The following is a 25,861-nucleotide window of genomic DNA, read 5'->3' as shown; positions in this document are numbered from 1 at the left end:
CCACCACATGGAAACATATGCTAATCTTCTGATGTTTTTTCAGGGAATCGGAAAGTCCAAAAATTTATATAAAAATCCCATGTTTTAACATTGACCATGCTGTCCATTGAACAAAATTCTGAAGCTTATCTACTGGCCAGGTCAGCCTATGAGTCTCTAGTCTGTAACCTCTGTACCAGCGTATATTTAAAAACAGACGTGTAAACAGGAGAGTTTGCATATATTAATTCAGTTTAATCATATCAACTTTTAAACAAAAAATTTCCTCCAAGGGACAATAATTCACAGTAACTGCAAAGCTTACTCACAACTTTTAAAAATACCAGTCATGCTTAGCATTCAAAGAAGATATTGTAGAATAACTGTAAAAACTTTTACCAGGAACATCAGCTTCTGACTTTAAAAATTACAAATACTGAAGCATTTTGGTGTCAGACACAGTAGTTTTGACATCATCTGTTCATCTGATGAGTTTCTGGAAGTCTGGAAAATTGTACCTCTATAATTGGATAATGTGCTTACTCTAAACTAAACATTTTAAAATGTAGAAAACAAACTAGCAAGCTACACATACAAAGAAAAGCCCTCTCAGACGAGCTCTCGACACGGTGAATACCAGCATACGCACCATGAATCCTGGAAGACTGGAATTGGTACATAACGTGGCCTGAAGTCCTACACCCCAGGCTCAACAAAGGCGTTTGCATTCACCTACACATTAATGACAAACTCTGGGTTCGTATAAGAGAAGCCAGCAAATTCATTTTGGTCCAAGTTCATGATGAATAGTTTATCAGTGGGAGTCAGTTCCACAGGCTGTCTGGTGAACTCTTTGTCGAAGTTGGAGGTGTCTCGCTTGTCTCTCTGCCAAATGGAAAGCAAACACATGAACAGAGCATAAGAAGGAGGAAACAGGACCAAGACATGCCAGTGACAGGGAGGCTGACGACGTCTCATGGGCAGAGTCAGAAAGAGCCCTGTGCTGACCATTCTTAATGACAGTGTCTCATGCACTAGTTTTCATTTCCCATAGTATGTTGACTTCAGGATAGAAAACTTGGAAATTTTTTCTAAGAAAGAAAGTCATTGAATTTCTTTAAGGACTGCTATAACTGGTATGGGGGTGGGGAGGGGTGTTTTCTTGGGCTTGGAGATGAATCAAATTGGAAATGACTTCTTACCATGCATAATGTCATAGAATTAGGCTTTAGGTAGAGTGTCCCAGAGAAAACCATTCAGTAGCAATCGCTGTGGCTAGGAGTCCTCTTTCTCTGGAAAGGGGAGCTGTAGCATGGTCACTGTGCTCCCAAGAAGGCAGAATGGCCTTGTGGGGAAATCAGGGCTCTGCTTAATGAAAGGAGCTGACCACTGTTCACCCAAACTCACCGGTGAAATCCAGGCTTTGAACTGATGCTCAAAACCCACCCACAGACTAGAACTTGGGTCTTCACTGGCCAGAGGTGCTCTCCAAAGATGTTTACAGCATAATCTAGTCAACCAACCGTAAGAAACAAAGCTCAAGGCTTAAAGTAAGATCGGTAAGGGCAGCCTCAGAAACAAAACAAAACAACTCTATTCTGCTAGTTAGTCTAGCATTTCTTTCTTCTTTTTTTTAGTGGTGGGAGTGGGGTCATTAACCTCAGTTTACTGACTGTCGTTTGGGGTGAGTTTTACCAGGAAACATCAGAGTGTGGGCTAGTGAACAGATCTTCTGTATGATGCTCTGACTTCTCTAGGGTCCTTGTCAGACTGTCATCTCTTCCCATCCTCACAAAAACCCACCTGGTGGGCAGGTAGAGCTAGAGACCTCACTGCCCATTGTATAACATATGAGGAAACTGAGGCATAGGCAGGTAAAGTGACTTGCCCAAGACTGCACAAGGGGTTGGTGATTTTGACTTGACTGCACCATGGCTAAGCATGCCTCACCTCAGTCCCTGAGTGGCAGGACAGCCTGGTGGCTGTTCTATCACAAGACAGCCAAGGATAACGCCTGGGTTTCACTGGCACCAGGCAGGCTGCCTGGCCGAGGCCAGAGCTCTGTCAGGTTATGAAGACAGTGGGGTCTGTGGGGTTAGACTCGTGAGAGTCTGGCCAGTTGCCACAAATGCCCCATCATGGCACTGGTTTAGCCCCTTCATGGGCACTGGCTGATAAGGATTTCTCACTGTTGGGCTCATTCCCCTTTGCAAAACATCTTTTTCTCAAGCATTGCTTCCTTTCAGCTGCTCCCCTGAAGTAGGTAAAATGTCTCTGGGGAGTTCCCTAGTCACTCTTGCAGAGTCTATGTGGGGCTGGGGGACAAGCTGGCACGAGGAGTGCTCCTGGGTACGTGTGGCCAGAGTGGAGCAGGCCAAAGATGCCGATGGAGCTGTTTGCATCTAGATCGGATGGCTGGCAGCGTCTCCTGCCACGTCCCACCCACTCTGCTTTGTTTTGTCCTGGCTGCTGTTAGCCTGTGCTGTGCTGTGGGAGGTTCCGTCCCCCAGACGCCCGTGTGTTACTCCCCAAGTTCAGAGAAAAGCTCAAATGCCTCCTCTTCCTTTAATACTGTCTGTGCATCCCTCATCACTCTCCTGATTCCCTCAAAAAAGGGTCCTTTAGCATCCTTTCAATTGTCTTCACTGCACTTGATTTCAGAAATTGCCTTGTTTGTTGCTTCTGTGCAGGAGGAAAGGGTCCCTGTCTGCTGCTTCACTGTTATCTCTCCAGTGCTAATAGCACCTGGCACATAGTAGGTTATTCATAATTATTTGTTGAATGAATGAATCAATGAAGAAGACTTCACTAAGGGTGACCTTCTTCCCTTTTTTCAACTTGTAGTCGCCCCCAAGCCAGGGATCTCATTCTGAAGCAAAACAATGGAACTTACTCCCACTGATCCTAAGGGTCTCCCAGATGGGCCACTGTCCCTTTTGAGCCCCTGTATGAACTAAACTGCATTAGACCCCTTGAAGTCTGAGAGCTACAGGGCTAGGTGTGGGCAAGAAGGCAGGTGTATCTGGGGCTGGAGGACAGGCAGCTGCCTCCTGCAGGTCTCCCTTGGTACTGTCGCCCCATCTGGCCTGGCCTGCCTGTGGGCGTCCAGCAGAAATCCCTTCCCACTAGCCGCAATGTGGGAAATCCTTCCAATTTGTGCTGGTGACAGCTCATGCTGCAGACACAGGGTCCAAATAGGACCTGCATTTGTAAACTATGTCCTGTGGGGAGATCCCCGAAGAATAGACTCCTGAAATTTATCCTAGAAGTTGGGAGAGAATGGGCCTCCCTGTTGGGACAATTCCTTTTGAGTTGATAGCATCTGAAGCTACATGAGAATAGTAGCACACATCCAAAGAGAATTATTAATTCCACTAGCCCAAGAGGGTCATTGTGACCATGGCCCTATATTTTCTCAGAAGAGGAGCAGGTCAGTGAGAAGTCTAAAAAATTAAAAGGAGGATTCTTGGATCTCGGTAGACAATTAGCCATGGCTAACATGGAATGTGTTTAGGTTTCTTTGGATTTTCTCATTTAGTTTCTTTTTTATTCTCCCCTAATTTAATTTTTTGGGAAAATCTCAGACTATCTCAGCTGGGCTAGCAGAACCAGATGGGGGTGGGGGGGTGGGAACAGTGTGCTGGAGGGGAACTGGTGTCTCCCTGAGGACCAGAAAGGGTAACATCTGCAGGTATCCCAGTGACACACCCCGAAAGACGGAGCCATGCTGTAAAACCAGTTCTCTCTCTCCGTATAAAGAGGCAGTATGGGTGTCTGTGTCTGCTCAAATCTTGGTGATTCTGTGGTCTGTTTAAGCATGGAGACCGTGCCTGTAGCATTTTAGAAGGAAACTCATCCCAGCTACCATCCCTTCCCTCTCCCCACCCATCGCACTGTGTGATTGTTGCAGAAAGCAGGGTCAAGAGGTGCTGTTGTATCTTCTCCTTCAGTCTCAGACTGTGGTCTAAAGAGAGAAAGAGGACACCCAAAGATTTTCAATGATTTTTTTTGTGTTGTTTTTTGTAAGAAGCTTTCCCTGACTAACCCAGAGACTAGTTATCTTTGACTGTCCTCCCACCAGATGGTATGCTGGGGGTGGGAGGGTGTAGACTGAATATTTATTGTCCCTCACTATGCTCCTGGCACTCAGCATACAGCCTGGAACACAGTTGGTGCTCAATAAATGCTGGCTGAATGAATGGAGAGTGGAATAAATGGATGATCACAAAAATAAATTTAAAAATCTTTCTTCCTGGATAAATTTGCAAAGTACTCCCCAGAGATTTTATGATGAAAGTTCTGTTTCTCTGTCTCCTCTGTACTGAAAATGTTGATAGACAAGAGGACGGTGGAAATTCTGATTAATGACTGTTTACTTTCACAGAAGGCTTCTCTGACCAACCCTTAGCCACGTGTGCTAGGGGAACAGAGACTTTGGCTTGAGTACCTATTTCTGCAAACTATTAAATATTTGAAAAATAATGGCAAGAATCTGGAAAATGTAGAGTACAGTATATATAAATACACTATATTCTATCTATCTATCTATCTATCTATCTATCTATCTATCTATCTATCTATCTATCTATCTATCTATCTATCTATCTATCTATCTATCTATCTATCTATCTATCTATCTATCTATCTATCTATCTATCTATCTATCTATCTATCTATCTATCTATCTATCTATCTATCTATCTATCTATCTATCTATCTATCTATCTATCTATCTATCTATCTATCTATCTATCTATCTATCTATCTATCTATCTATCTATCTATCTATCTATCTATCTATCTATCTATCTATCTATCTATCTATCTATCTATCATCTATCCATCCATCCATCCATCCATCCATCCTACATTGTTCTCTGAAGTTAGATCATTTGTGAATGGTCCAGTGTTTCTCCATGGTTTCTATCTTCCTGAAGAGTGTGTCCACGCAAAGGCCTAGTGAAGCCAAATGAAACCCTCGAATAACTTGCCTGTGGTTGCGCATGGCTCGCAAGCTGGGTTTGTCTCTCAGCTGACTGACCTCAGGCAAGTTCCTCTCTCCAGATACCAGTTTCCCCAACAGCAAACTGAGGGGTTTTGCTTCAATTTTCTTCCTTTCTAACCCCCTAAGCTTATCAGCTAGGGCTTCAAGCTTGCTTCACCTCAGGTCCAGATTGCTACCACAATGGCCACATCGGGGACGGTCCCCAAGGCTAAAGCAAAGGGGAAAGGAGGGAACAGAAAGGAGTTAACTGCAGGGGACTTTGCCTAATCAGAAATCCAAATTTTTCCTAAAGATAAGAAGTCTTGCTTCAAGGTTATTTGTCAAGTTTTTAGAGTTCCCTTGATGGTCTTTCGGCAGCTCTGGAGCCTCTGGAAATCACTTGAACTGTGATAAGAATTCTCTTTAGGGCCGCCTGAGAACAGCAGGACACAGTAGGCATGGATGGGGACCCACTGTCCTCCTCTGCTCAGACAGAAATGAAATTTCTCCCACTCAAGGAGTTTCCTCGGGCTTCTGAGAGCTCACAAAGCTGCTTGCAAGTCCAAGCTGGGAGGAGTGGCAATTTTGACAAGAAAAGCAAGAGCCCCAGCCATGCTCCTGGCTGGCCTGTACACTTGACTCTGGTGGGAATGTGGGCTTTAGGCTCTGACATCATTGGAGCCTCTGGGCAGGGCATTTCACCCCATTACAGGCCACCAGCATCCCTGAATGGTCCACAACCCCTGCCTCTGACTGGCTGAACACTGGGCCAAGGTTAAGCTCTGGACTTAGTTCCTCTTGCCCAATTTCCTTCCTCGGGACCCAATTCGTAGTTTGGGTCCACATTTTTCAAAAAGAGCAGTTTTCCTTGAAATAGCATTTCTTCTCTTCTTTTCTTTCTTTCTTTTTTTTTTTTATTGTATCTCGATGCTAGAAGAAAAATGGCACATAACAGATATCCAGACACAAATGGACATTTCCACAAACATCTTGCAAAACAACATTAAAGTGAAGAATACAACTGTCTGTTTCAAGAAATGGTGTCTCTCTCAGAGCACTTAGTTAGGTTTTCAAAGCCAGCAACAAACCTAGACCAACCCATCCCCACTGGCACGAGTCTGCCAGGCTCTATAGCCGTCTTCTTGGTGAAATCAAAGCAGGTCATTGTGGTTAATAACATTTGGACACATATTTTAAAGCATGTGTAACAAATTGATAACCTTTTTTTTTCTTTTTCGCGTTTGAACAATAACAGAAATAAAACCCCAAAGCAAATAAAGTTTGAAATGTAATGTAAGACCTTTGGGACCTTGCTAGAGTGACCATGTTCTTTCAGGGAGTGGTGCCAAATGCCCTTTTCAAGTAGTTTAGGGGATGGGGGTGATCAGGGACATACAGCATCAGAAATGACGGCATCGAGGTAGTACCCAAGCTGGTTGCCTTTTGACCCCTTTAAGTGCTTTTTGACTGAAGTTGTCTAAAAGCACGCTCTTGGAATTTTAGGACGTAGATAATCTTCTTAACTTTGAGCTAAAAAAACTGGAACATGTTATTTTTAGCATGTTCTTTTCAAAGCTCTGGTCCCTCCAGAAAAGGCAGAATGGAAGGATTCCCTCTAGGTCAAAGCAACCATATCCTTGGATACAAGCCAAGCTCCAGGCCCGGAAGTAGAGGAATACTGCTAGCATCCGATTATCCACCCACACGGTAGGAAGAGTCTAGACTGGATGGTGCGGGTGAAACAGCAGTGCAGAAAAAGAGGAAAAGAAAGCAGGCGTTTTCTCTTCCCACTGGATCTACTTAGCTGACATGCTGTGGAAAATGAATTGTAAGAGGACTTTGATAACGTGTTAATTATGCAGCAGCATTTTCTATAAGCCATCTGCATAATCCCATCTCATAGAGATGCTCCAAACTACCTGAGGACATTTGGGTTCTGAAACATGGTCACTCTAGTCATATCAGAAAATAAAACAGGGATGCAAGTTGGCAATGAAAAAGAAATGTCACCACAATAACCGTTGAGCTTGAATGACAGAAATGAAGGACGGAGATCTACACATCTACTTAGCTCTTGACTTCAGGTTTTAAAAATTCAGAGTTAACAAAGGAAAATCCTTCGAATTCTGATTGGTCAATATTCCTGATGACTTCCTGGTCAGGAGGTGTTAGGACGGGTGGATGGCGGGTGAAAAACCGGTCGAAGTTTTCAGCATTTCGTCCGCACTATGAGAGGGGAAGAAAAGAACTGATGGTGGGTGGGAAAACAAAAACCCAAGCAGAAGCCAAAGCCAAACAGAAGCAAACAAAACTGGGTGTGGTTTCTCCAATCCCTTCCCTTTTGGACACAGCTTGTTCCAATGGTTAGAAATGAGAGCAACATAAAATGCAAAATTCTCGTGGCCTCTGGTACATGACCTTGGGCTCCTGACTTTCAGCTGCTGCAGCTCACGAGCTGCCCTTGTTGTCCTGGGCAGTCAGGAGATGTATGGCGAACGCATGAGATGGGGGGGCTAGTGGCATGTGGCATGTCCACCCACCCCACCCCAAGGAATCAGCCAAGCTCAACTGCTGGAAAAGATGGGATTAAGGTACCTGAGATGTTTCATGTGGTGCAAGATGCAAAGTAACAACCCATTTATACATCACCTGGGAGATCCCAATTTTATAGCAGCAGATCACTCAAAGTACTGTCCTCTGGCTGTCAATCAGGAACAATAGAAGTTTTCCAGCTCAACACAATAGTTTATAAACTCCGGCCAATGGAAGAAGATCCCAACCACAAGACCTGGGTTTGGTGTCTGCAATGCCTATACAACCACGAGGCCCTGGTTATCTGAATTAGTCACTGACCCTTAATGACAAGGTGTCAGGAGGTAAACTCAGCTTTCTTCTCTCCACATAGGAAGGAGGATGTGGGAAATACAAACCAGGGAGTCTAGAGAGAAAACCATACCATTTTTACCCATCCTGCTGGTCATTCTATAGAAAAAGGCCCTGGTCTGAGGCAGAGTTATAACACATGTGTATGTGTACATGTGTGTACGTGTGTGCACTCAGACATAAGTGAACACACACATGCACATGCTAATTCCCACCTAATGAGAACAGACAAGTCACAAAATCTGGGGTCCCTTGTTCTTTGTTCTTTGCCAACAAAATTCATTTGCACAAAAGCTCTAGTATTTTAAACACAGCGTCTACAGGAGGTAACTACAACTTAATAATTGTAGTAGTAGTAATAATAATAATTATAACATTTATTATGCCTTTGCCAGATACCAGGTCTCCTGGAAATCTCTTTAATTGTATTACTTTATTTAACCCTCCCAATGACCCTATGAAGTAGTTACTATTATTATCCCCATTTTGTAGATGAGGGAACTGAGGCCAGGGAGATGATGTAATTTGTTCAAGATCACACAGCTAATGAACAGCAGAGCTGCAAGGCAAGCCCAGTCCATCTGACATCAGAGCCCAAGCTCCCAGCTCCATTTCTACAAGTACAGTTGACAGGCTGGTGACCTCTCGAATAATGGAGTGAGGCAGAGGTGAGAGGACAATCAAGGACAGGGATGATGAGGCCTCTGGTTTGAATGACAGAGAATGTGGTGATATCAACCACTGAGACAGAGAAAGTGGGAGAATTCAGAAAGATGGCTATTTTCCTTTTGAGAGTCCAGTGAAATTATAGGTGAGGACCAGAGGGAGTTAGAAGTACAGGTTCTGAAGCTCAGAAGTCTTGAAAAAAAAAATTAAAGGACAGAATATGGAGGGTGGAACTCAGCATGGGACAGATCATCTAGGCAGCAAATCAACAGAGTAACCATTACTCTTACAGAAGGAGAGAAGAAATCTAGGGTTACCAGAGTTGGGATGGGGGAGAGAAAGCGGGATGAGGAGAGACTGGACAAGAGGCATAAAGAATAAGTGCAATTTGTAACAATATATATGCTAGTAATATTGATTTGATCAACAGGGGATGAGGAGAGACTGGACAAGAGGCATAAAGAATAAGTACAATTTGTAACAATATATATGCTAGTAATATTGATTTGATCAACATATCTCAACTTTGAACCCCCAAAATATGTATAATCAATTATGATTCAATAAAAATTAGAAAAAAAAAGAGAAAAGAATACGGACGGTGGAAAAAGATAATAATAGTGATAAAACCCACTGGACACTTTCTATGCAACAGACATTTGCTAACCGTTTTTGCACACGTTACCCTTTTAATTCATTCAACAGCTCTGTGAGGTAGATATTTTATTCCCATTTGCCAATGATAAAATTGATCCTAAAACTGTCCTGGAGAGAGGTAGGAGGAGAACCAGGAGAGAGCAGCATCAGACAAGCTAAGGATCAAGAGGAATCAGAGGAGAAGGGCATTGTTATAACTGAAGTATCTCCAAGAGGTCAAATAGGAGAGCTGCCAAAAATGGGCCNTTACTCTTACAGAAGGAGAGAAGAAATCTAGGGTTACCAGAGTTGGGATGGGGGAGAGAAAGGGGGATGAGGAGAGACTGGACAAGAGGCATAAAGAATAAGTACAATTTGTAACAATATATATGCTAGTAATATTGATTTGATCAACATATCTCAACTTTGAACCCCCAAAATATGTATAATCAATTATGATTCAATAAAAATTAGAAAAAAAAAGAGAAAAGAATACGGACGGTGGAAAAAGATAATAATAGTGATAAAACCCACTGGACACTTTCTATGCAACAGACATTTGCTAACCGTTTTTGCACACGTTACCCTTTTAATTCATTCAACAGCTCTGTGAGGTAGATATTTTATTCCCATTTGCCAATGATAAAATTGATCCTAAAACTGTCCTGGAGAGAGGTAGGAGGAGAACCAGGAGAGAGCAGCATCAGACAAGCTAAGGATCAAGAGGAATCAGAGGAGAAGGGCATTGTTATAACTGAAGTATCTCCAAGAGGTCAAATAGGAGAGCTGCCAAAAATGGGCCATTGCACTCAGCAATTGGGAGGATACCGATAAGAACAGGAGAGCTGTCGCTGGACTTCAGGTGCTGGAAGAGTGGAGAGAGGCTGAGGACGTCAAAGCATACAAGCTCCTCTTGAAAGCCTTATAGTTGAGAGAAGCAGTGGTATTTGATGTGTACGCAAGGAACTTGGCTCTCGAAGAGTCTCAGCCTCCTGCTTGCTTCCTATTTGGATAGAAAGGAGCCCAGGAGTCTGTCGCCTGCAGATGTGGATTTGAATCCCCTAACTATGCAGCTCTGGGCAAGTTCCCTAAAGTCTCAGTTTTCTCTTTTGTAAAATGGGGATGATTCTAATTTTCATCATATGGGGTCACGATGAGGATAGAATGAGATATGCATGCAACTGACACTGTCCTTGGCACCGGGTAGATGCTCGACACATCATAGCTGTTAAGTTTTATTTGGTTCCTGTTTTCCACTACAAATCCCTACAGGCAACGTATGCCTCCTGTGATAGGGTATTTTCATGGTGCCTAAATTTTAAATACTGAGAAAATAGCCTTGAATATTTTAAAGACTCAAGTCAGACTTAAAGAAACATTTGTTATTCCAAGCTAAATTGCTTCAGCTGTTTTGATATCTCGGCTTCAGGTCTCAGAAAATGTAAGGCGACCCTCAGCCCCATTATCAAGATGTGGGGTCTGTTCTGCAGTCTGGCGGAGGAAAACACCCACTTATAGGATGATCCTCAGGGTCAGCGCAGTGCGGTTAGGCTTATTGTCCAGAATCATTGATTTGTTTATTCATTTTTTCATTCCACAAATATTTATTGAGCACCTACTGTGTGCTGGGCTCTGTGCTAGTAAATAATACAAAATCCCCGCCTCATGGAACTTACATTCTACAGAGCAAGAAAAGCAACAGACACATAAGAGCATAACTGTAAATGTAAATATATACTTGAATGCCAGACGAGGATAAGTGATGTTAAGAAGAAAAATAAAGCCAGGTCGGGGACAGAGTGAGAGTGATGCCGTTTCCAACAAGGTGGTCGGCTCTGAGGAGATGCCCTTTGAGGAAGACCTCAGTGGCATAAGGGAGGGGCCATTTGGATGTCTGGAGGACACATTCCAGGCAGAGGGAACTGGAAGGGCAAAGGCCCTGAGGCGGGAGCTCTCTTGGCACAGTCACCAAACAGCAATGAGGCCAGTGTGGCCATAGCAGAGTGACCAAGGGAGGGAGGTACAGAGGGGACGAGGAGCCAGAGCATGATCCATGAAGGCCCTGCAAGGACAGTGGATTTTCATCTTAGCTTGATGAGAAGCTGCTGGAGAGTTCTGAGCTCTGAGTGATGTGATGACTTGTGTTTAAATGGGATTGGAGGTGCGGTGTACAAAACAGACTGAATGGCAGTGACGGAAAGAGTGAGGCCCCGTTCGGAGCTGCTGCAGTAATCCAGGTAAGAGATGGGGGCCTGGAGGAAGGTGAAGGCAGGGGAGATGGAAAGACACTGAGCATTTGGGATACATCTTGAATTTAGAGTTGACAAGGTTTGCTGACAGATCAGAAGTGGGATACAAGAGGAAGAGAAGAGGTGTTGGTGACCCCAAGACTTTTGGCCTAAGTTACTTGGTGAGTGAGGGCCACTCAGGGTAGAGCATATTTGTGGGGTGAAATCGAACACTTGGTTTTATTAATAAGTTTGAGATTCCAGTGGAGATGTCAGGAGTGTCGGCGTCCCCTTGGCTGCCATGGGGGATTGAAGAGCAGCAGGGAGCCCAACTGGGGCAGGGGCAACTGGCAGGAGACTGTGGCATCATCTAGAGGAGAGAAACATTGCACAGGGCTGTGGGAAAGGGGGTGGAGCAGAGGGGATAAAATTGAGAGAAAACGAAGAGGTTCTGACAGCAGGGACTGCTGTTGTGAGACAGCACGGCACATTATAAGGCAGACCTGTAGGTGGTTTTCTTTGGCCTGGGTGTCGGGACCTAAGCCAGCATCAGAAGCATATTAGCTGAGACTCAGAGAGTCTTCAGGGGCCATTTTTCTTTAAAACCCATCAATTTCTCATCCACACCAGGAGGCCGTTGCTTTGTCTGGGACTCCCCAGAGGCTGTGACAGGAGACAGTGAAAAGGTTCCTGGCAGCTCCGAAGCCTTGTCCCCCACCCGCCACCCCCCACGGCCTCAGAGAACAATGAAATCTTTAAGTGAGATAGGACAGAGGAGATGCAAGAACAGGGTGAAGCAGGGGGCACAATACGTGAGTTCCCTGCTAATAAGCAGCTTACGGGCTGGCAGATCACAGCCTCCCTGTTAAGTGTTTCTGTGTTTTTCAAATGGAGCTGTCACTATCCATTAGCTTCAGGAGCCCTCCCTAAATGGAGACGTCAGCCCTTGGGAGGCACAGCCCAGATCAGCTCCCTGCCTGCTGTGTCCTTGGAGAATGGGCAGCTCGGTGGCTGGGATCTAATTACAAACACAGCGTGGACCACACCTGCCTCTCTGGCTGTCTTGGCTGGATACTTCAGCCTCACTCAGTTACTAAAGAAAATCCAGCCCCCGTGTCATCAGGGTACGTCCATGGGATTCCTGGAACAGGGATGGGGGCCAGAAACCAACCAGGTTGTTTCAACCACAGGCACCTCTTCCAGGGTTGAAGAAAGGAGTAAGAATCTTGACTTGTTGAAACGCGCTCCTGAATTTAAGAACCTAGACAGTTTGAAAAGCTTATCTGGGAGCTGTTACATGTGAGCTCACTCTCTCTTTTTTTCTTCTTTCTAATTTCTGTTTCATTATGTTAAAAAAAGCCAATGTGGAATTGGCTGGGCCATGGAAGCCACGGGGATCTTTCAGAGATGACAACCAGGGTATGTCAATCTCCTGCTCTGATCTGCAACTGCTCCCCATTGTCCAAAGCCCCCACTCCTCACTAGAGCGTACAGGGCTGTTTAGGACTTGGCCCTGGTCACCTGGTCCAGAGCTTCCTCACTGCCCACCTCCCCCAGCCCCAACTCGCCCTCCAGCTGTAACAAAATATTTCCAGTTCCCAGAACATCTGCGTGCTCTCTCTCCTCCGAGCCTTTGCACAGACTGTCCCCTCCACCAGGAACACTCCCCTCTCCCTCCAGCTCTCCCAGCTCTCCTATGCTTCCGTTTTCTACAGAAGGAAGATGTCACTTCCTCCAGGAGGCTTTTTTTGACCACTTCTCTATATTCCTGGGTTTATCCCTTCAAGATACAGAATGTTCATCAAAGAATCATAAGAGAACAAAAAAAATTTGGAATCAACTATCAACCAATAGGGAAAACAGTTAAATAAATAATGATCCATCTATTTGAAGTACAGTATTACCATGCAAACACTTTTAAAAATTAAAAGATGTAGAAGAATATTAAATGATGGAGTTATATATAATTACAAACAGTGTGTAATTACAAACAATATGTTCCCATTCTATAAATTACATACACAAATGTGTATGTGATCTCTATATGCATAGTATATATACTTTTAGGGATTAGGAGGGTTACAGATTGCTTTAATTATCTCCATTATACTTAGTTGTATTTTTGAAAATTTTAATAGTAATTAGGTATTATTTTTATTATTTTGTAATAAGAAAAACTATTGTAAATCAGAATGCCATTACCATAAAATAAAGGGAGAATAGAAATAAAGAGAATGGGAATATTTAGCCAAACTGTTAAGACCAGCCTGATTCTGTGTAATGTGCTTCACCTTAGTGAAAAACTCTAAGACAAGGGCTCCCACGTGGCTGCCCTAGAGTAGATTTTGGTGCTCAGAGTTGGTGAAAAAGGCTAATGTTGGGTCCTGGCAGCATGCTGGACACTGGAAATGCAGTGATACATAAAAGGGTGCCTGTCCTTGTCCTCATGGAGCTCATGGTCTAGCAGAGGAGACAGATGTGCACACAAGCCACTGCATGGTACCATGTGGCAGGTGCTGCATTGAGCATAGAAGAAAGGAACCTAAAAAGGGCATACCAGGAAGACTGCTTGGAGGAAGGAAAGAACCTAGGGAAGAAATGGAGGTGAAAAGAGGGTGGAGACAGGGTGAGATGTCGCAGAAGAGGATGAAGGCCCCTCACTGCTTAACTTGAGGCTAATGGACCAAGGGCACTGCTGCGCAGCCTCCATAAGACACCAGGGCAGCTCCAGGATAAAGGACTAGAAAGTCACAATGAAAACACATCCAAGCTCCCTATCCTAGGCAAAAAGACAAAGGAGTCTTTTTTTTTTTTTTTTTGATGTGCACATTCAATGAAATTCAGAGTCTTCTCTAGGCCTCCCAGTTCCCCACAGCAGAACACGGAAGGGACCCACCCAGTGAGAATCAGCCAGCTGAGCATGGAGCTGCACACACATTTCATCGTTTTTACAAGTTGTTCTCCAGGCCGGCTGGTTGGCTCAGTTGGTTAGAGAACAGCCTTATAACACCAAGGTCGTGGGTTCAGATCCCTGCACCAGCCAGTCACCCCCAACCCTCCTCAAAAAAAAAAAGTCTTTCATGGAGCAGAGTCAGACAAGATTCAGCATGGTCTGGCATTTGGCAGAAAAAAGAAAGATTAATGTCTCCTTTTTCTGCTAATAATGAAGGTTCCCTACAATCAGGAATATTTTATCTCTTATGTTTATTTAGAAGGAAGTTGGCAAGACAGGGGTCTTTTGCACTTGATAGCAAGTGTGTTTTGTTTTTTTTTGTGATGGCCAACTTTGTACCCCATGAATATGCATAATCAATAAAAAAAAGTAAAAAAAAAAATTTCATTTAAAAATAACACANACCAAGGTCGTGGGTTCAGATCCCTGCACCAGCCAGTCACCCCCAACCCTCCTCAAAAAAAGAAAGTCTTTCATGGAGCAGAGTCAGACAAGATTCAGCATGGTCTGGCATTTGGCAGAGAAAAGAAAGATTAGTGTCTCCTTTTTCTGCTAATAATGAAGGTTCCCTACAATCAGGAATATTTTATCTCTTATGTTTATTTAGAAGGAAGTTGGCAAGACAGGGGTCTTTTGCACTTGATAGCAAGTGTGTTTTGTTTTTTTTTTTGTGATGGCCAACTTTGTACCCCATGAATATGCATAATCAATAAAAAAAAGTAAAAAAAAAAATTTCATTTAAAAATAACACATAATGTTTTGTTTTCCTCCGAATCTAGGTTTAAATGCCACCTCCTCTAAGAAGCTGTTCCAGAGTAAAAAAAAAATTTCATTTAAAAATAACACGTAATGTTTTGTTTTCCTCCGAATCTAGGTTTAAATGCCACCTCCTCTAAGAAGCTGTTCCAGATCACCTCCACACAAAGTACATCCCTCATTCTTCCCTCCTGTTACTCTCTATCAGGCATCCTGCTCATTTCTTTCAGAGAATTAAAATCTCTGACGTATCTCAATCTGTAATTACATGTTCATTTCTTTGCTTATCTGTGTATTGTCTATATTCCCATCTAGACTGTAAGCCACATGAGAACAAAGTCATATCTGTTTTGCTCACCACTGCCTTTCAGGCACTCAATATTATCAGGTGGACAAGTCATCGTGCGTGTTAGGCGCTTGCTATGAGTCAGACACCGTGCTAAGTGCTTTACAAGCATTATCTCCCTTAATCCCCAAACAGCTCTGCGAAGTCCATGCTGTACAATGAGGAAATGGGTTTAGAGAGTTTAAGAATTTGACCCTGAGATCTGACAACAGATCCAGACTCTTCTATCAGTCTTCTACATTTACTGCAGAAAAAACAAGCTATTAAAAAGCACCCCGAAAAATACACAAAACCCTTTGTAATTCCACCACTTCAATCTCTTTATTACGTTAACATTTTGGTCGGTGTCCCAGATGGCTAAGTGAATAGGTGGGTAGATGCTCTTTATTCTTTGAACAAATGTGGAATCCTTACTTTATTCTTTTGCCTGCTTTTAAAACAAACTAGGTGAAATACACTCTAAACATCTTCACATGTCAATAAAATATCATTTTTTCTGATCTCTTCCATTCTTCTCCATTCATTCTAAACCCACATTTCTGGCTTCAAATAAATTCGCCCTCAGATAGTAATTATCCCTTCTATTTGCCTATGTTTTTACAGCTTTGATTCCCACAAGTCCGTGAGAGAGGCAGGAAAGGATTATCTTCACCTAACAGATATTTGAAAAGTTAACCTTTTGTTCTGGGTCATACAGGGTAAAGTAGAACAGCCAAGATCCAGAGCCTGGTCTGTTCAATTCTAAAGCCATGAGCTTTCCACTGCATCTTATTGCCTTATAATATGTATCCCACCATGTGGCATGAACTTAAAAAGCTAAGTCAACCTAGGTACTAATCTGGAGTCCCAGCTATACAACCTTTAAGCAAGTTAGCTGAATTCCCTAAGCTCAAGTGTCCTGCAATTGTCACACGTACCTATCTTGCAGGGTGAGGTAAGGATGACTTGATAAAATGTACATCAAGTACTTGATGTGGTGGCTGGCAGCTGCCACTGATTGATTCTGCTGGGTGTGGCCGTGCTCTGGCTGGAGAGGGGTCCTGTAGGTCACCCCCCAACCTACCCCAGAATACTGCCATTCCAGGTATAAGCATAATGAGGCCCTGCCACTTAAAATCCAAAACAAAAACCTTCCCACCAAGCCAAAGCCAGGCCCTGGGGCCACCAGTTAAAGAAAGAGAGGAAAGGCTGTGTGCCCAGGGGCAAAAGGGATACATTTCAAGCAGATTCACAAACCACCTCAGAGTTACTGTTTTTCATACCCCATTTGGGGGGGGGGGCATTTTGTGGTTGTTTGTAAGAAACTGTTTATGAATACACAAGCAGTTAGCTTTTTTCTTTCCTTTTCTGGGTCACAGGCAGATCTCAGTCTTCCAAATTCTACTGTCATTGGAAGTCTTCATGGAGTTGGAGTTTCTACTGGGAGTGGCTGTGGCGGTATGCAGGAGATCAGTGCAGGATCATAAAAATGAAGGACAAGAGGGACTTCAAAAGAAGGGAAGAACTCTGAACTTATGGTACAAATTATACTTTCCCATACAGGAAACCAGGAAGCTATTAAAAGAAAGGAGTAGCATCAGATGTGCAGGTAAGAAACAATCTCCAAACAGAAGGGAGCAAAGCAAGATACAGAAACCGTATGAGACACGCTGACATCCTGTATGTGAGGTGGTGTCTTTCTGGGCTTGGACACATCCTCTCTAGAAGGTCACAGGAGAACCTGGTTGCAGCAGGTGGCTCTGCAAAGGAGAACCAAGGAGCCTCGCCACGGACCAAGGGTGAGGGAAGACTTGATTTCACTGCGTGGCTTTTGAATTTTTTCAGATTTTTTTTTAAAGGAGGGAAGATGAAAGTATCAAATAATACGGTGAGGTCAAAAAAGATACGACCAGCCTAGGAGAGGAGGCAATTTTCAGGTCATTGATGACTCAGTGAGAGAAATGTCAATAGAATAGTGGGGGCAGAAGCCAGATGGCACCAGAACTGAGGAAAGAATGAACTGTCATCGAGTAGAAATAGCAAGGACTGGCAACACTTTCAAAAGTTTTTATGCAAAGTAAGATAGAGCATAGCCTTAAGAAGTAGTACGGCGGGATCCCAGCTTTCAGGGAAGGGACTTTTTTAAGAAAAGCATGTAGCATGCTTATGTGCTAAGGAGAAGGCCAGGGAAGAATCAGAGTGGACAGGTGCTGTTTTTGCCTATCCAGCAGGCATTGCCTCTTCTTCTAGTAATACTGGCCTTATTTTTCTTGGAGGACCCATTCCTTCTTCTTTCTCAAGATGCTTCGTTTAAATAGGGGTAGACTCAGTCCCTTGGATAAGGTGGGGCAGGTGAATTAGGTCCAGCATATTCTATCCTCCTGTGCAGTGATTCCTTTAGAGATGGGGATATGACCCAATATCTTCCAATGAGATGGAGTCCCAGGCTGCTGAGAATTTTAGAAAAAGGAAGCTCTTTTTTGGGAGAAGTTGCTGAGATAATGGGATATAAGTTGGAAGTTGCTCTGTACCTAAGAAAGGCTTCTGAGAATGAAGAATGAAGTCAGCACAGAGGAAAGTAATCCCTATGGATATGGAGAAATGGATTCCTGCTGACATTGTTTGAAACCATGGATCCAGCCACATCTGAATACTTATTACTATTATTTTGATTAAAAGTCAGTTTGAATCATGTTTCTATTTGCAACCATAGGAGCTCCGGTTAGTACAGAGAGAAGCTGTAGCCACAGGCTAGACAGGGGAGATGTGCATAAGGAGATGGGAGGATGGGATCCAGAGCAGAGGTGGAAAGAACAACTATTTCGTTGAGACACAGCGAGAGGGAGCCACGAGGTCAAGATGACTGTGCAGGGCAGGGACAAAGAGTTGAGGACCACACACTCATGGGCACCTACAGGCCTCAATTTTCCCCAGGACTTTGGAGAGGAGCTAGCAGCTGAGATCAGAGGGATTGGAAATTTAGCAGAGAACTTTAGAAAGGAGAAGGTTTTATGGTTTGAATGTGTCCGCCAAAAGTTCATGTTTGGGAGCTTGATCTCCACTGTAACAGAGTTAAGAGGATGGGAAATCTGATTATGCTAATTGAAAGGTGGGACCTTTAGGAGGTGATTGGATCATGAGGACCATGCCCTTACGAATAGATAAATCCATTCATGAATTGATGTTTTATCACGGAGTGGACTAGTGCTTTATAAGAGTACAAATAATGCTCTTGCCATTCTCACCATGTGATACCCTGCATCACCATGGAACTCCATAGAGTCCCCACCAAGAAGTCCTCACCAAAGGAGACACGATGCACCCCCTGGACCATGGACTTCTCAGACTCCAAAACTGTAAGAAATAAATTTTGTTTTTTTATAAATTACCTAGCTCAGGTATTCTGTTACAAGCAAGAGAAAACAGACTAATACAGAGGGTTTGGGAACTTGCCTAGGGATTGACTGGGAAGGCTATGGTCCCGGCTGAGGTCCAAAAGCCTGCATTTGTGGAGGCTCAGAGGAGTCGTTACTCACCCATCTTTGCTCGGCTGCTAAGCAGCAAAGCTGGTACTGAGCACTGGGTCCCTTTGACTCTCAATCCACATTCTTTCTGCTTGACCTGTCTCCCTGGATCCATTTGCTTCTCTTCTCAATTTCTCCCACCCTGTGGTCAATAGCCTTCTGGGGTAAAGTGATAAGCATTACAACCTGGACAAGGTTGACAGCAGAACTCAAGAAGCTGGCCTTTGTGAATATCCACCCAACAGAGCCCGTCCTCCAGAGAAGCATTTAAACAGATTGGACCAAGAGCAGTTTAAATCCCTCATCTGTACAGCTGAGTTTGGTAGATGAGAGAAGAAACATTATAGTGGCCAAGAGTACAGACTTTGGAGGTAAAGAAATAGGACTTTAAATTAAATTGGCACTTGGACTTGCTAGCTGTGTGACCACGGGCAAGTTACTTAGCCTCTCTGAGCCTGTTTCCTTGCATGTGAAGGAGAGGTAATAATAGCACCTTTCTCATGCAGTTCTTATGAGGATGAAATGAGATCAATAAAATACAGCTCTACTTTCCAGTAAAATTGAATAATTTAATAGAACATGTCTGACCCATTCTAATGTTGTTGCTATAAACAGCGTTATTATCAGTAAAGTCCTGCATCCATTCAATGCAGCTTCAGCTTTTTTGCCCTGGTTTTGTTACATTCCTTGTGTAAGTCACTTAGGCAAATCTCTGGGCCCTGGTTGCTCATCTATAGAATGGAGGAGTTGAATTTTACTTCTAAGGTAATTTTTCACTTCTTGACATCTATTTCAGTAGTCATTGCCAAATATATCCTAACAGTTTTATGCCCCCTCCCAGCATGTGACTTTCCCTTCTCCATCTCAAGTCAGACTGTTGGTTTCTCTGCCAGGAGACAGTTCAAAGTCATGCACCTGGCAAATGCTATGGTTTTAATGTGTCCCCCAAAGTTCATGTGTTGGAAATTTAATCCCCAGTGCAACAGTGTGAAGAGGCGGGAACTTTAAGAGGCTCTGCTCTCATGAATAGGTTAATGTCATTATCACTGGAGCGGGTTCCTGATAAAAAGGGTGAGTTCGGCCCCCTTTGCCTCTCTTTCTCTCTCTCTCTCTCTCTGTGTCTCTCACACATGCACACTCTCTTGCCCTTCTACTTTCTGTCATGAGATGACACAACAAGAAAGCCCTCACCAGATGTGGGCCCCTCAACCCTGGACTTTACAGCCTCCGGAAGTGTGAGAAATAAACGTATTTTCTTTATATTACCCAGTCTGTTAGGTATTTGTTAAAGCAACACAAAGGAGACTAAGTCAGCAAGTGACTTAGAACTTCACTTGGCCCAGGGACCTGCCATTTCTAACCTAAAGGGAGCCTGGTTTGATCTACAGTTTAAATGAGTTCTCTATGGGGGTGGTGGATAGATGGAAAGAGAGACAAACAGACTCCAGGCCACGTGTCCTAAATGACTCTTTGCTATGTGTTAGTCAGTATATGAATGCTGTCTAATGTTTTTATTAAGATCGCTGCAAACTCCACACTTTGAGTACCTAAAAGGGCAAGAGAACTGGGTAGGGAGCCTGTCCGGAGCACCACACTTCAGACACTACCGTGCCCCGCTTTTGGAGCTTAGTCAATGTCTGTTGTCTTTGTCAGCTCCAAAATCAAAGCCTTAAGGAACAAGCAAGATTTGCATCTTTTAAAATCCTGCCAGTGAATTGTAAAAGGTGTGAATATGCTACTTGTTTGCTGCAATATTTTTAAATAAATTTTAAATCGGTTGAATTATAAGAACACTCAGTCTTTCTCTATTACGTAATGGACAGCATTAGATGGTGTTATCATGACTCTCCTGTCCGTACAGTCACAAACCTTACTGGAGCTCCAAGTGCTTCTAATAATCTTTCCAAGGATATTAGGCAGTATAGAGTCCAGGGTTCAAGTCCAGGCTCCGCCACCTTCTATATGCAAGACCAGAAGGAAAGGCCTTAATCTTTCCAAGCTCCACTCTCTCATCTGTAATATGGTGACAGTGATGCTTAACTCACAGAGGAGTTGTGAACACTGACTAAGTTAATGCATGTAAGGCACTTAAAACAGTGCCTGGCACAGACAAGAACTCAATATTTTTTTCAAGTGTATTTTGAACAGTACAGGTGCTATGAGAATTATTTTAAATAGAAATTTTCAAAAAGATATTGTCCTCTTGAGTATTTGGTGCTATGGGGGAGTTAAGTTCTATGCTTGAATAAACCATGTTGAGTAAAAGTTAGATCCCTTTCTTACTCTTTGAATTTGGAGTTTTAATAGCAAACACACAAAGGTTACACTTTCTGGCTTCGATTCAGAAATGTCAGTGCATCAAGCACACACGTTCAGACACACACACAGAGACGCTCACTCATACAGTGTAAAGGGCAATCGGGTTTAGAGGAGAATGTCACATGAACAGAATGCAGCTCATTAAAGCTGTACTTGAAGCTTTTGACCTCAGCTACACAAACAATGATTTCAGATGACAGAATCCCCAAGAAGCCAAGTCCTGTGAGTATGATTTAGTTTCTAAAGCAGTTCAGCAATTAGACTCTCAGAGGATACGGGAGATGGTATGTGATCAGATCATCTATGCAGTATTTTGGAAATGATACTAAAATCAAATGGGATAGGGGGCTTTGCTTTTTTAGCTTACAATATTTCCAGGATTTTTGATGTGTAGATGCCTCCAAATTATGGGCTTTATATAAAGTGAAGATAAGTGTAGGTAACAAGAGCAGAAATGATTGGAGTCCGTCTATCATACATGTAGGTGGGGCTGGAGTTTGTGAGACCTGGCACGGGCTAGAAGGGAAGGAAGGAAGGATGGAATGTGCTAGTGATGTCCAGAGAGGGCTGGATGCGAGCCTGGAGACCACGCAAGCAGGAAGGGAAAGGGGCTTTTCTTGATGTCTACTTCTCTTCTAGCCATACTCTTCCACCCTTACCCAGGGAGAACTGACCATCAGAGTGACCATATTCTAGAACAACTGATGACCTTATTGCTCACACAGTCATCCCCTGGTATCCATGGGGGATTGGTGTCAGAACCCACCCCACCCCAAGAATACCAAAATCCACAGATGCTCAAGTACCTTATATAAAATGATGTAGTATTTGCATCTTCCCGCATACTTTAAATCATCTCTAGATGAGTTATAATACCTAACACAACATAAATGCTATCTAAATAGTTGTTATGCTGTATCTTTTAAATCTGTATTATTATTATGGTATTGTTGAATCCAAGGATGCAGAACCCACGGATATGAAGGGCTGACTGGCTGTATTTTGGAACAACTGACTATTTGATTGCTCTTATTTCAGAAGAATAGTGACTCTTACTAGCAGGCAGATCACTGTACATACACCAGCATGTACGAGTCCATGGACTATACTACAGCAGGACATCCTTGTGGACTACTGACCTTCCTTCTACCTTTTCATCTTGCCGCTTCTCTGCTGCTAGTGGGTGAGCTCATCCAAAGGTTGTTTCCTTAGGGCATGGGATCTTTGAGCCCCAGGCTTGAGCCCTTACCTGGTTTTCACAGTGAGCCCTGCATTAGGTGTTATGGACACTACAGGGGGCTTCTCAGAGGAAGGACAGTAGGACTTCACCAAGGCGATTCATGACAATGCATGAGTGCCACCAAAATCTCAATGAGGCATTTCAACTGAAACATATTTTGCCAACATATCTTGTGCTGTGACATTATAGCACTATGTGCTACAAATTCTGCAACAAACCATGCTCACCCACAGCATAGCCTTAATGTACCCTCTACTATACAGCACAGCAAAATTCTGAGCTGGATCACCCAGACATAAGGAAACTCCCTGATCACAGCCCCTGGCACCTGGAACCTCCTATACAGCCATATCCTTTACATTGACAGGAGGAAGGACATCCCATTGCACAACCATGACCTTCTCTATGCCCCGCAAGCCAGCACTCTGGACAGCAGAAGCTCTCCTGACCACCTGTCTCATTAGTTCATCCCACTCCTACCAGGACCAAACTCTCGGCTACCATGTTTTATATTGGAGGAGCAATTATGCAGCAGTCTGAAGTGCCTTGTGTTTACCCCTTTCTTCATGCCCCGGTGGGGCAACTGCTGAGTGTCAACAGGATGCCAGGAACTGGGGAGGGGGCTGGGGATACTGACAAGAGCATACCCTGGGGCTCTCAAACAGCTCCATCCTGACCAAGCTCCCACCACCTTTTGCCTGGATTATTGCAAGAGCCATGTAACTGGTCTCCTTGATATTACCCTGGCCTCTACAGCAGTGACCCTTTTAAAACCCAAAGTCAGATTATGCTATTTCTCTGCTCATGAGTTAGAGTAAAAGCCAAAGATCCTACAGCGGCTGACTATCTGCCCCTCTGTGGCCTCGGATCTCATCTCCTTTCAATCTCTCCCTCACCCACTCAGTTCAGCCACCTGGACTCTTTGCTCTCCCTTTAAGATGCAGTCAAGATCCTGCCTCAGGGCCTTTGTACCTGTTACTACCACCCGAACCCCATCCCCATCCTGAGATATGTACACGGCTGCCTCCCTCCCTCCCCTTCTTCCTATCATTTGTGGGAATGTCACTTCACCGTGAAGCTTTCCACTCACTCTACTTAAAACGGACCTCTTCCTGACCCAGCTCTCCCTATCTCCATCCCTGCTTTAGTTTCCTCCATAATGCTGACCGACTTCTAACACACTGTATATTTCACTTGTTTCAATGTTTATGACTTGCCTGCTCTCTCTAGAACTCAAGCTCCATGAGGGCAGAGATTTTTTATCATTTTTACTGCTGTGTCCCCAGCATCTAGGACAATTCCTAACCTCATCATCCACTGAATGGATGACAACATCCCCACTGGAGGACAGAACCAGCCCATGCTTCTTCCCAACCCTCTGCTCTCAGCTCATGCACTCAGCTACGCAAACAACCTCCTCCCTCCCACCACACACTGACCCACAACAGCCTGCTCTGGGTCCCAAACCACATTTCACCAGAACATTCTGCACATAACCTTATACACCCCTTCACTACAGCCCTCGTCACTACACAGGATCTATATACTACACATGCTATTCTGACTACAACACGACCTGCCATTGAACTCACAGACCTGCTGCACCCTATGGAACTGTGTTCTAGCCTGCATTTTAACCAGAAACCCACGTGACTTGTGTGTGCACATTAAAATTTAAGAATCTCTGCTAATCTGCATTATAGCAACCTTAGCACTGGATTGGGTTGTGCAAAAATAGATAAAACTGCGCAGGAAGCTACAGTCCTCTCTACCTAAAGTCCAACAGTCCAACACATTGCATCTTTAGATACTTTCCCAGCACACTCTACCAGCACACACAGCCCAACCACATGCTGCCGTGACAATTTGAAATTCAGCAGCCAAATTATATCCCTTTATAAATAGGGTAGTAACTTATACAACAACCAAGTTATTTGAGACACCCTGCTGTACATTAGAAAAACACCCTGCACTCTAATATATATCCCTAAAGAATCCCTTATGTTTCACAGCACAGTGTATTACAGCATCCTGTCTTATGGCCATTCATTTACTCACTCATTCATTCAGTAAAAATTCTTGGGCATCTATTGTGTGCTAAACTTTATGCTAGACACTGGGATTTGACACTAAAAAAATCACAATCTTGCAGACTAGTCAAAAAGACATTATATTGAACACAGAATTACAACAATGTGTGATGAGTTTGTTGATAGAACAGTAGCAGATCCCTGCTCAGGAATCCAGAAGAGACTCCTTGAATGGGTGATGTTGTATCGATTTGAAGTGGGAAAGGTTTTGGGGCATCACAGGTGGGGGGCTCTCCATGGATGAAGCTGGCAAGGGAAGAGGAGGAACTTTTCAGTTCCACGCATTTGAGGAACTGAAAGAAGCCCCGGACTGCTGGTTTGTGGCATCAGGAGCTGATGCTGGGGAGGGGACAGAGACTGGCCTTGGAAGACCTCAAAAGCCATATATGCCAGGGAGCAATCAATATTATCCTGGGGCAACAGAGAGCCATCAGGGGTGTGGGGGAGGTTAAGCAAGAGAGCTACACAACCAGATGTACATTAAATAAAAATTCCTCTTGTACTTTGCAACAATCCTCCAAAGCTAGTGTATTTTAGTACTGTTTCAAACAATACTAGGCTAACACAATAAAAGAGGCAGAGAGAGCAACTTAAAAAACCCATTTAAAGTTGTTTTAATGAGCCTCCAATAATAGCACCCTTCGCTGATGTTTGACTATAACCCTCTGTTATTGCCCCTTGTTTTTCTCTCACTGCACTCTCTTTAATAGCATGCATGCACCAGGAGCACTAATAGGTGCATACAAGCCCTTCAATATCCCGCAAGGCACATGGAACTCTGTACACACTCACCACAGGCCCTGCAGAAGTGGCAGATCAATAAGAAGGGGTGGGGAAGCAGAAATATAAAGTCCTCGAATGGGGTTGGGGGTTCTTAAGCCTGAATATGCAATGTTAAAGGATATAAGCAGATTGAATCAAATCGGGGGGGTGGGGGGTGCGTGCATTATCATTATTTCTAACTCGGTCTAAGGGGACCAAAGGCAAGGTCTGCTTCCCCTTAGAGCTGGTGGCAGAACATCTTGAAGTATATAGCCCAGTCCAGTCACTGTCCTTCAAAAGTCACTGTTAAACCCACATGAGGGAATTCAAGACATTAGTCAGCTGGAAATCATAACAAATGCAGAGCAGTTGGAGGATCTTGTTGATAATTATTATTAGTGTAATAATTTTTCTATTATCACTGATGACAATGGCTACCTTTTCCTGAGAATCTCCTATGAGCCAGGCACAGGGTTAGACCCTTTAGATTCATTATCATGCGGCAGGGATATTTAA

At 43.7% G+C, this 25,861-nt stretch overlaps 1 protein-coding gene across 2 annotated transcripts in view; it reads right to left on the bottom strand.

Moving 5' to 3' along the window:
* Positions 1-213: 213 nt before the first annotated feature.
* The window catches only part of PRKCB (protein kinase C, beta), a 346,927-nt gene continuing 321,279 nt past the window's right edge, over positions 214-25,861 (bottom strand). The window contains exon 17 of one of the 2 annotated variants that reach the window (XM_008575361.1): positions 214-864. In XM_008575361.1, the coding sequence (XP_008573583.1) occupies positions 712-864 (153 nt within the window). In that variant the 3' untranslated portion in view covers positions 214-711. Of the gene's footprint in view, positions 865-5,854; positions 7,190-25,861 lie in introns of those variants that run through there. The other variant, XM_008575360.1, reaches the window with a different exon arrangement.

Source organism: Galeopterus variegatus, unplaced genomic scaffold, assembly GCF_000696425.1.
Source record: "Galeopterus variegatus unplaced genomic scaffold, G_variegatus-3.0.2 Scaffold1173, whole genome shotgun sequence".
Classification (NCBI taxonomy): domain Eukaryota; kingdom Metazoa; phylum Chordata; class Mammalia; order Dermoptera; family Cynocephalidae; genus Galeopterus; species Galeopterus variegatus.
The sequence above is the reverse complement of the archived record's forward strand: the minus strand, read 5'-3'. Positions and strand labels throughout refer to the sequence as shown.